The sequence below is a fragment of the Dipodomys merriami genome, unplaced genomic scaffold (assembly GCF_024711535.1).
Source record: "Dipodomys merriami isolate MVZ:Mamm:240054 unplaced genomic scaffold, mDipMer1.0.p SCAF_92, whole genome shotgun sequence".
Taxonomy (NCBI): Eukaryota; Metazoa; Chordata; class Mammalia; order Rodentia; family Heteromyidae; genus Dipodomys; species Dipodomys merriami.
The window spans coordinates 3,387,296-3,398,462 of NW_027206535.1; the positions used below are offsets into that span (position 1 = coordinate 3,387,296).

At 47.2% G+C, this 11,167-nt stretch overlaps 1 protein-coding gene across 2 annotated transcripts; it reads left to right on the forward strand.

Annotated features, from left to right (window-relative positions):
- The first annotated feature begins 3,579 nt into the window (after nt 1-3,579).
- LOC138821607 (cyclic AMP-responsive element-binding protein 3-like protein 4) lies at nt 3,580-10,408 on the forward strand. Of its 2 annotated transcripts, none has more exons than XM_070014035.1 (10): nt 3,580-3,824; nt 3,927-4,101; nt 4,358-4,604; nt 4,737-4,876; nt 7,731-7,823; nt 7,952-8,058; nt 8,179-8,247; nt 8,362-8,446; nt 8,610-8,706; nt 9,926-10,408. In XM_070014035.1, exons 2-10 carry the CDS (start codon nt 3,934-3,936, stop codon nt 10,117-10,119), a joined length of 1,200 nt encoding a protein of 399 aa, XP_069870136.1. In that variant the 5' UTR covers nt 3,580-3,824; nt 3,927-3,933; the 3' UTR covers nt 10,120-10,408. The 2 variants fall into 2 exon arrangements, with proteins under 2 accessions (XP_069870136.1, XP_069870137.1); XM_070014036.1 differs by having other exon boundaries at nt 3,583-3,824; nt 4,755-4,876.
- Nucleotides 10,409-11,167: the final 759 nt, after the last annotated feature.

Sequence of the window (11,167 nt, forward strand, 5' to 3'; positions counted from 1 at the left end):
AAGGCTAGCACTCTACCACTTGAGCCACAGCACTATTTCTGGCTTTTTGTTTATGGGGTGCTAAGGAATCGAACCCAGGGCCTCATGCAACAAAGGCAAGCACTCTACCACTGAGCCACCTTCCCAGCCCTTAAATCTCTTCTTTTATTTACATTTTCACAAAGAAACTTAAAACCAGTTTGAATTCTAGATCTAAACCTCAAACTTTACTGTTTGACACATCCATCTGTCCTGTATCTTTTTCTTTTCTTTCTTTCCTTTCTTTCTTTCTTTCTTTTTTTTTTTTTTTGTCAGTTGTGGGGCCTGAACTCTGGGCCTGGGCACTGTCCCTCAGCTCTTCAGCTCAAGGCTAGCACTCTGCCACTTGAGCACAGCACAACTTCCAGCTTTTTTCTTTTTGCTTATGTGCTGCTGAGGAATCGAACCCAGGGCCTCATGCATGCAAGGCAAGCATTCTACCACTGAGCCACCTTCCCAGCCTAACCCTGAGCTTCTTTTGCTTGAGACTAGCACTGTACCATTGGAGCCACATTGCTACTTCCAGCTTTTTCTGTTTTTTTTTTTTTTTTTCTTAGGTCCGGTCGTGGGGCCTGAACTCTGGGCCTGGGCGCTGTCCCTCAGCTCTATAGCTCAAGGCTAACGCTCTACCACTTGAGCCACAGCGCCACTTCCGGCTTTTTTCTTTTTGCTTATGTGGTGCTGAGGAATCGAACCCAGGGCCTGAGGCATGCAAGGCAAGTGCTCTACCACTGAGCCACCTTCCCAGCCTGCTTTTTCTGTTTTATATGGTACTGGAGAATTGAACCCAGGACTTCATGCATGCCAGGCAAGCACTCTACCACTAAGCCACATTTCCAGCCCTCTCTGGGACTCTATCTTCAATTAATCACAGAAAAAGCCAGAAGTGGTGCTGTGGTTCAAGTGGTAGAGGACTAGTCTTTAGCAAAAAAATGAGCTCAGGGACAGTGCGCAAGCCCAGAGTTCAAGCCCCAGGTCCAGAAGAAAAAAAAAATTAAAAGTAGAGCTCTGGTTCAAGTGGTAGATTGATAGTTTTTTGTTTGTTTCTTTCTTTCTTTTTGTCGATGGTGGGGCCTGAAAAAACACTGGGCCTGGGCGCTGTCCCTCAGCTCTTCAGCTCAAGGTGAGTGCTCTACCAGTTGAGCTGCAATGCCACTTCTGGTTTTCTTGTGGTTAATTGGAGATAAGTTCTCACAGACTTTGCTGCCCAGGATGGCTTTGAACTGTGATCCTCAGATCTCAGCCTCCTAAGTAGCTAGGATTATAGGCGTGAGCCATGGGTGCCCTGTTTAGATTGGTAGTTTTAAGCAAAAGAAACTCAGAGAAGCTAGATATGGTGACTCACACCTGTGATCTTAGCTACTCAGGAAGCTGAGATCTGAGGATCTCGTTTCAAAGTCAGCTGAGTAGGAAAGGCCCTGAGACTCTTTTTTTTTTTTTTTTTTTTTTGGTCAGTCGTGGGGCTTGAACTCTGGGCCTGGGTGCTATCCCTCAGCTCTTCAGCTCAAGGCGAGCGCTCTACCACTTGAGCTACAGCGCCACTTCCGGTTTTCTGGTGGTTTATTGGAGATAGGAGTCTCACGGTCTCTCCTGCCCGGGCTGGCTTTGAACCGCGATCCTCAGATCTCAGCCTCCTGAGTAGCTAGGATTACAGGCGTGAGCCACCAGCGCCAGGCGGCCCTGAGACTCTTATCTCTAATAAACCACTCAGAAACAGAAGTGGTGCTGTGGCTCAAGTAGTAGAGCCCTTGCCTTGAGTAGAAGAGCTAAGGGACAACACCCAAGCCCAGAGTTCAAGCCCTATGACTGACAAAAATAAAAATAAAAAATAAGCTAGGCGCTGGTGGCTCACGCCTGTAATCCTAGCTACTCAGGAGGCTGAGATCTGAGGATCGCGGTTCAAAGCCAGCCCGGGCAGGAGAGACCGTGAGACTCCTATTTCCAATAAACCACCAGAAAACCAGAAGTGGCGCTGTAGCTGAAGTGGTAGAGCGCTCCCCTTGAGCTGAAGAGCTGAGGGACAGCGCCCAGGCCCAGAGTTCAAGCCCCATCGCCGACCAAAACAAATAAAAATAAAAAATAATAATACAAATTCACAAACCAAACTCAAAAGATTTTTTTTTCACTTGTAGTTTTCCAGACCCATAATCCTTGGTTCATGCTGACTGCAGTGGTTGTATATAGATTATGGATTTGGAAAGCTCTGGATTGTACAACTTTACGCTCTGTCACTGAACTTGTGTCAATAAGTTACTATTCTCCATAAGTTCCTTTTGCTCAAGGGTAGCACTCTACCACTTGAGCTACAGCACCACTTCCCTGAGTTATTTACTCTCTACAGATATAAAATCCTGGCGTTTCATGATCACCAAGCCTAATAACTCCTACCACATCCCCAAAACTTTTCCCACTTCCCCACAATTTGTGTTCTGGCTTCTAAGCCACCCTTTGGCTTCCAGGAACCCAGGCTTCACCAGGGAAACAAGTACTGGAGCCACATGGGCTGACTTCTCAGACAATCAATTAGGAAGAAGTTGGCCTTGAGAGGGTATTTCCATTGGCTTGATGCCCGCTACCCCTCAAAACTCCTACAGTCTTTAACATCCAATCAGGGCCCAAGTATGGGGAAAGTGTCACACATTGAGGAGGGATGTCTCTAAATTTTGGCCTTTCTTTCTTTCTTTCTTTTCTTTCTTTCTTTCTTTCTTTCTTTCACACACTGGGGAGGGGTGTCTAAATTTTGGCCTTTCTTTTCTTTCTTTCTTTCTTTCTTTCTTTCTTTCTTTCTTTCTTTCTTTCTTTCTTTCTTTCTTTCTTTCTTTCTTTCTTTCTTTCTTTCTTTCTTTCTTTCTTTCTTTCTTTCTGCCAGTCATGGGGCCTGAACTCTGGGCTTGGGCACTGTCCTAAGCTCAACTCTTCAGCTCAAGGCTAGCACTCTACCACTTGAGCCACAGTACCACTTCCGGCCTTTTCTGCTTATGTGGTGCTGAGGAATCGAACCCAGGGCCTCATGCATGCAAGGCAAGCACTCTACCACTGAGCCACCTTCCCAGCCTGACACTTCTTTATTTTTTGTCAATAGTGAGGCTTGAAGAGCTGAAGAGTGCAAGGAAAGCGCCCAAGCCCAGAGTTCAAGCCCCACAACCAACAAAAACAGAAAAAAGAGTTCAGGGACAGTGTCCAGGCCCCAAATTCAAGCCCCATGACTGACAGAGAGAGAGAGAGAGAGAGAGAGAGAGAGAGAGAGAGAGAGAGAGAGAGAGAGAGAGAGAGAGAGAGAGAGTCTCACAGATTTTCCTGCCCAGGCTGGCTTTGAACCTTGATCTTCAGATCTCAGTCTCCTGAGCAATTAGGATTATAGGCAGAAGCCACCATTGCCCAGCTAAGAGAGTCTTAATATGTACCCCTGGCACAGTCATCTCAGCTCTTCTTGGGGAGACACCTTTGGAAGATCCAGAAGATCCACTATTGCTAGGAGAAACTGAGACAGAAAGACTATAGCTACATTTTCTTAAATTTAGTTTGTGTTTGTTCATCATATTCTCCTGCTCCCAGATTGCCTGCCTATGTTGTGGCTCCTGGCAAGGAACAACCCACTTTTTTTTTTCCTAGTGAACTTTGTGGGGTGGAGTTTGGCTGGGCAGGACCAGGATACAAGATCCTGGAAGAAAGAAAAGGTGTAGTGTTTGGGGCAGTCAGCAGGCTAGGCTGGCTTTGCAGGGCAGGTCTCTTCTGAACACACAATATCCAGAGGAACCTGTTGGAAGCCAGGAGATAAAGCTGGGGGCAAGATCTCCAGATGATTGGTGAGGAAGGGGATGGTGGAAGAGGGGCAGAGGAGAGCAGAACAGGGAAGAGGGGCAGCCATGGTCTCTCTCGTGTAACTTGCTCTCCCTCATGTCTTCCAGCTGAAGCATGGACCTTGGATCCTCTGACCTGCTGGATGTGTTGCTGGAGCCCCCGGAAGATATCTTTTCCACAGGATCCTTCCTGGAGCTGGGACTCAACTGCTCCCCTCCACAGGTTCCAGTGATTAAGCTACAAGAACAAGGACTGCAAGGCTGGGAGTCTAGTGGAGGCCAGGTCTGTGTGAGTGTAATTAATGCAAGTGGGAGTGGGGTCAAGACACAATTCTGTACCCCCAAGAGGTCTCAGGCCTTACTTGGAAAGAGGTCAGCAAACAGAGGCCCTGCCCCCACATGCCACATATGTGAGTTGTACCTACCTCTATGCCCAAGAAGAGAAAGGCCTGAAATTAAAACGTAAGGATCTAAGTGTGATGTCAGATAGGACTTCCATAGTTATTCTTAGCATGCATATACATCCTCTCCTACTATAGGGCCTTCAAGAGAATGAATCTGAAGATTTTCTGAAGCTTTTAATTGACCCCAATGAGGTGTACTGCTCAGAAGCATCTCCTGGCAGTGACAGTGGCATCTCTGAGGACCCTTGCCTTCCAGACAACTCCCCTGCCCCTCAAGTGCCCAGTTCTCCTGCCCTCTATGAGGTTGTCTATGAAGCAGAGGCCCTGCAGAGGATGCAGGGAGAAGCTGGGCCAACCTTTGGACTCATCTCCATCCATCTAGGTCAGTATTATTGGGGGGGCGAGTTCAATGGCTCCTTCAACGGCCCAGCCCTAGCTGTGAGGTTGATTTTTCCCAAATTGCTGCTACTCAGACTGTTGCCATTGGTGTGTACCTCTACCTCTTTCCTCCCAGCCACCTGTCTCCCCTCAGGTCAGTGGAACTCACCGTTTATGATGCCCGATGCCTGTATGGTCAGCAAGCTGCCCTTAGACGCTCATGCTCACATCCTGCCCAGAGCCAGCAGTGTGGCCCTATCATCTCCTGCAACTCTGGTAAGTTTTGGGTCAGCCACAACCTGTGTGTGTGTGAGTGTGTGAGTGTGTGTGTGTTATAACATATTATATATATATATATATATATAATATGTTATGTGTATTATATATAACATATATAACATATGTTATATATATAAAACATGTTATATATATTATATATGTTGTGTGTGTGTGTGTGTGTGTGTGTGTGTGTGTGCCTCATACACATAGCAAAGGGGATCAGGGAGGGGGACACTGATGAGGAACTGGCTTTGCCCTACCTTTTGTAACTTTAGACCTCAGACCAAAGAAATGTGAGCAATTTTAAGAGCAGGAGAAGAAAAGGGAGCACTCTTGGGGTGAGGATAGTGACTCAGTTAAGAGGAGGATAAGATGAGGGGATCTGGGGCCAGGACTCTAGAGAAAGCCCAGACCTCATGGGCATTTATGCTTCACCATAGCAATTGTCTCAGCTTTGGGTCAGGACCTGGAATTGGGACAGGCCTCCTGGGAATCCAGCTGATTAATGGGTACTAGATGACCAAAGAGAAACTACTGCAACAATGTATTCAGTGGAAAGATTGCAAGGTACAGAACGGCTTCTCAAGGCTGCTAGAAGAGTTGGTGAACACAGGCTGCGCTCAGGTTACTGATCCTCCCTTTACCTTGAGATGTACTCCTTGTGCCCAGAGGCAAGCCAACAGGTCTCTAAATCTATGCTGGAAGCTGGGACCAGAATTCAAGCCAACTTTAGAATTCTGGATTTAAGAACTTCATAAAATCTGGTGACTTTAAACTTAGGAATGTCATTAGGAGCACCAAGGGTTTTGCTTGTTAGTTTTGTTGTTATTGTTGCTGGGTTTTGAATTCAGATCCTTACACTTGCCACACCTACTTTTTTTTTTTTTTTTTAACTTTTAGTTTCTAGATAGGATCTCACTTTTTGCCTAGTCAGCTTGGTAACCACAAGTCTCCTCCTACCTGTGTCTCACAGGAGCTGGAATTACAGTTTGTTTGAGATGGTGTTTGTTAGAGATCAAATCTCACTAACTTTTTGCCCAGGCTGACCTGAAATCATAATCCTAATTTCCATTTCCTTGTGTAGTTGGAATTATAGGCAGGAACCATCAGTGTGTGTGTGTGTGTGTGTGTGTGTGTGTGTGTGTTGCAGGGCTTGAAATCAGGGTTTGAACTCTTTTTTATTTGGTCAGCCGTGAGGCTCAAATTCTGGGCCTGGGCGCTGTCCCTGAGCTCTTAGCCCAAGGTAGGTGCTTTACTTGAGCCATAACGCCACTTCTGGTTTTCTTTTTTTTTTTCTTTTTTTTTGGGGGGGGGGTCTGGTCGTGGGGCCTGAACTCTGGGCCTGGGCACTGTCTCTCAGCTCTTCAGCTCAAGGCTAGTGCTCTACCACTTGAGCCACAGCGCCACTTCTGGCTTTTTTTCTTTTTGCTTATGTGGTGATGAGGAATCGAACCCAGGGACTCAGGCATGCAAGGCAAGCGCTCTACCACTGAGCCACCTTCCCAGCCCCCACTTTTGGTTTTCTGGTGGTTAACTAGAGATTAGAGTATCATGGACTTTCCTGCCTGGGATGGCTATGAACCATGATCCTCAGACCTCAGCCTCTTGAGTAGCTAGGATTACAGGCGTGAGTCACCTGTGCTGAGGGAGGGTTTGAACTCTTGCTTAGCTCTTTTGCTCATGGCTGGCACTCTACCATTTGAGCCACACTTCCACTTCTAACTTTTTGCTGGTTAACTGGAGATAAGAGTTCCACAGATTTTTCTGCCCAAGCTGGCTTCAAACCATGATCTTCAGACTTTAGCTTCCTGAGTAGCTGGGATTATTGGCATAAGCCATGAGATTCTGACCCAGCCTTGTTTTTTTTTTTTTTTTTTTTTTAACCAAACACTCTATGCCCCATTCTCAGAAATTGTTAATTAGATGAATTGGAAGAAATACCTCCTCAGTAGTTCACCAAACATAGAAACAGAACCACCAGGAAAAGTCAGATTTAGTAAAAAGCTCAGACCACTAGAAAGCAAAAGCCAAAGCAAATTTTTCTTAAATAACAAAGCAAAGTATAAATCAAAATAATATTCATGAGAAGTCAAGTGACACAGATGATGGCTTGGGTAGATTAGAAATACCATCTAGGCTGGGAATGTGGCTTAGTGATAGAATGCTTGCCTAATACGCATGAAGCCCTGGGTTCGATTCCTCACTACCACATAAACAGAAAAGGCTGGATGTGGTGCTGTGAGTAAAAGAAGCTCAGGAACAGTGCCCAGGCCCTGAGTTCAAGTTCCAGGACTGGCAAAACAAACAAAAACAACACAAACACCATCTACCATTCCCATATACTCTGTAGAAGTTTGTTCAGTCTGGCTGCTCTTCAGGTCTTCTCTATTTGAGAGTAGACAGAGCCTCAGCTGAAAAAATGGAGTTCAAGCCCTTGAGGAGCAGGGGCCATGAGTCCCAGTGACAAATAATGGGATACGCTACCATATGGAGGCTAATGACTGAAATGTTTACCTGCTATAAGGAAGTTAAGCAAAACTTACCACAGTGAGTTCACCTTCAGATGCTTCTAAGGTCTGAGGAGACAGGCACCAGAATAGCCCTTCTTTTCAGGTTGCTCAGAAACATATGGCCAAACCATGTCCCCTCTCCCTTTTCAGTGTCAGTTTCTGACATGATTCCAGAGTCTGAGTTAAATCTCTACCCCTAAGTTGAAGTTACTGCAGTATGCATGTAGAGAACTAGCCAGAAGGCATGCTCAGGGTGAGGAGCAGCCTGGAAAGAGGATGACCCTCACCATACTCCCATCTGATCTCCTGTGTCCCTGTCCCCTTCCCACCCCCCCCCCCAGCTGCCCTGTCAAACTCTGTTCCTGACAGATGAGGAAAAGCGTCTACTGGGTCAAGAAGGAGTTTCTCTGCCCTCTCACCTGCCCCTTACCAAGGTAACACCCTTCCTTAAAGGGGATCCCAGCCTGGGGCTCCACTGTGGTCTCTGAGGTGCCAGATCCCAGGGAAGAGTTGGGGAGACGTGGGAGGTTCTGGGCCTGGATTGATGCACCTGGCCTTGCAGGCAGAGGAGAGGGTCCTCAAGAAGGTCAGGAGGAAAATCCGTAACAAGCAGTCAGCTCAGGACAGTAGACGGCGCAAAAAAGAATACATAGATGGGCTGGAGAGCAGGTACCTTTGGGGTCCTATCTCTGGCTTCGTGTGGGGCATGTCTGGGCCTCTTCCCTCACCAAGGCAGGCAAGATGAGGAACTCAACATTACTGAGCCTTGTTCCTCTTCATACTCCCTAGAGTGGCGGCCTGTTCTGCACAGAACCAAGAACTACAGAAAAAAGTCCAGGAGCTGGAGAGGCATAACATGTGAGTGACAGCATTGGGTTTGTGTGTGCTGGGAGGTGGCAGAGGTGTAGCACACAAGGGAACCATTCTTAGTTGCTCTCAGAAGACATTAATTCTTCATGCTTCCTTTCCTAGGTCCTTGGTGGCTCAGCTCCGCCAGCTACAGGCGCTCATTGCTCAAACCTCCAATAAAGCTGCTCAGACCAGCACTTGTGTTCTGGTAGTATCAACACTACTTGCCACCCACACTTTCATCCTGATACCCCAATTACCCAGCCATAACAATCTTCCCAACTTTGATAATCCTGACGACCCTCCATTCACTCTGCCCTCTGCCCCTTCTACTGTCCCCACAGCCCAAATATCCTCTTGCTTTGTTCCAGATTCTTCTTTTTTCCCTGGCTCTCATCATCCTGCCCAGCTTCAGCCCCTTTCAAGGTTTACCAGATGATGGGCCTGAGGATTACCAGCCTCATGGAGGTGAGAGATGAAGGGCAAGGAGGCTCCCCCTGTGAGCAAGAAGGACTCTGTTCTTCAAGTAGGAAAGGGGCTGGGAAGGTGGTTCAGTGGTAGAGTGCTTGCCTTGCATGCATGAGGCCCTGGGTTCAATATCTCAGCACCACATATGCAAAAAGAAAAAAGCCGGAAGTGGCACTGTGGCTCAAGTGGTAGAGCGCTAGCCTTGAACTGAAGAGCTGAGAGACAGCACCCAGGCCCAGAGTTCAGGCCCCACGAATGGACCCAAAAAAAAAAAAAAAAAAAAAGGAGAAAGACTGGGAATGTGGCTCTGTGTAGAATGCTTGTCTAGCATGAAGCCCTGGGTTCGATTCCTTAGTACCATATACACAGAAAAAGCCAGAAGTGGCACTGTTGCTCATGTGGTAGAGTCCTAACCTTGAGCATAAGAAGATCAGGGATAGTGCTCAGGCCCTGAGTTCACATTAGCCCCAGGACTGGCAAAAAAAAAAAAAAAAAAAAAGGGCTAGACCTTGGTGGCTTGTACCTATAATCCTAGCAATTCAGGAGGCTGAGATCTGAGGATCACGGTTCAAAGCCAGCCTGGGAAGGAAGGTCCATGAGACTCTTATCTCCATTTTTTTTTTTTTTCTGGTGGGTCGTGGGGCCTGAACTCTGGGCCTGGGCACTGTCCCTCATCATTTTAGCTAAAGGCTGTGCTCTACTACTTGAGCCACAGCGCCACTTCCGGCTTTTTCTGCTTATGTGGTACTAAGGAATCAAACCCAGGGCCTCATGCATGCAAGGCAAGTACTCTACCTCTGAGCCACCTTCCCAGCCCTCTTATCCCCAATTTACTACCAGAAAACCGCAAGTGGAGCTGTGGCTCAAGTGGTAGAGTGCTTGCCTTGAGCTGAAAAGCTGAGGGACACGTCTAGGGTCTAGGCCCAGAATTCAAGCCCCATGACTGACCAAAAAAAAAAAAAAAAGTTTAGGGACAGTGCCTAGTCCCTGAGTTGAAGCCCCAGGACACACACACACACACACACACACACACACACACACACACACACACACACACACACACACACACACACACACACACACACACACACACACACACACACACACACACACACACACACACACACACACACACTTTAAAAAAAAAAAAAAAGGGCCTAAACTGTAGAGGATCTGGTACCAAGGGGAATTTTACTAATATACTTTTCCTTCACTTCAGTAATTTCCAGAAACATCTTGACTCATAAGGACATAACAGAAAGTCTGGAGACTCCAGTGGTAGAGCCCGAACAGGGGAAGCCACTTGGAGCTCGGAGTAGAAACAGCTCGACAAAGACACTGCTGGAGAAGATGGGAGTGAAGCATGGATCCAGTGGGCATGTCAGAACCGTGCTGCATGCAGATGAGATGTGAGCTGGAGCAGAGTCCCTCCTGGCCTTCTTCCCAATCACAAGAAGGAATCCAGGCCTCCCCTATGGCTCTGCTCCCCTCTGGTATCTGACTCAGGTCTCTTGTCTTTAAGGGTCTGAATCACTTCAGGACATTCTAGTTGTTAGTATTCTGAGGCCCAGTCTAGCTAAGTGTGAGGGTATGTACCTCAAATGCACTCATTATGTATCTATGATTTTAATTCTTTTTGGGCTATATGGTTGAGGGGAAATGTTTTTACTGAGAAATAAAGTTTCTAATTATAGTCCCAAAATTTGTTTTTTTTTTTTTTTTTTTTTGTCGGTCCTGGGGCTTGAACTCTGGGCCTGGGCGCTGTCCCTCAGCTCTTCAGCTCAAGGCAAGTGCTCTACCACTTGAGCTACAGCGCCACTTCCAGTTTTCTGGTGGTTTATTGGAGATAGGAGTCTCATGGTCTCTCCTGCCTGGGCTGGCTTTGAACTGAGATCCTCAGATCTCAGCCTCCTGAGTAGCTAGGATTACAGGTGTGAGCCACCAGCGCCCGGCTTTTTAATTTGTTTGGTTTTTGAGACAAGGTCTTTTTGTTTTTGGGGGGGGGGTCTGATCGGGGGGCCTGAACTCTGGGCCTGGGCGCTGTCCCTCAGCTCTTCAGCTCAAGGCTAGCGCTCTAACACTTGAGCCACAGTACCACTTCCGGCTTTTTTCTTTTTGCTTATTTGGTGCTGAGGAATTGAACCCAGGGCTTCATGCATGCAAGGCAAGCACTCTACCACTGAGCCACCTTCCCAGCTCCAGTCTTTTTGTTGTTGTTGCTGGTCATGAGGCTTGAACTCAGGGCCTGGAAACTATCTCTGAGTTTTTTTGCTCAAGGCTAATGCTCTACCACTTTGAGCCAGTGCCACTTCCTCTTTTCTGGTGGTTAACTGGAGATGAGTCTCATGGACTTTCCTGCCCAGGATAGCTTTGAACCTAGACCCTCAGATCTCAGCCTCTTGAGTAGCTAGGATTACAAGCTTGAGCCACCAGTGCCTGGCAAACCGGGGTCTTACTTTTT

Coding starts and splice junctions, on each gene's coding strand:
- LOC138821607 (XM_070014035.1), top strand. CDS start 3,934: ATGGACCTTGGATCCTCTGACCTGCTGGATGTGTTGCTGGAGCCCCCG. Junction 4,102..4,357: donor GGGAGTCTAGTGGAGGCCAG/GTCTGTGTGAGT, acceptor CTCCTACTATAG/GGCCTTCAAGAGAATGAATC. Junction 4,877..7,730: donor TATCATCTCCTGCAACTCTG/GTAAGTTTTGGG, acceptor CCCCCCCCCCAG/CTGCCCTGTCAAACTCTGTT.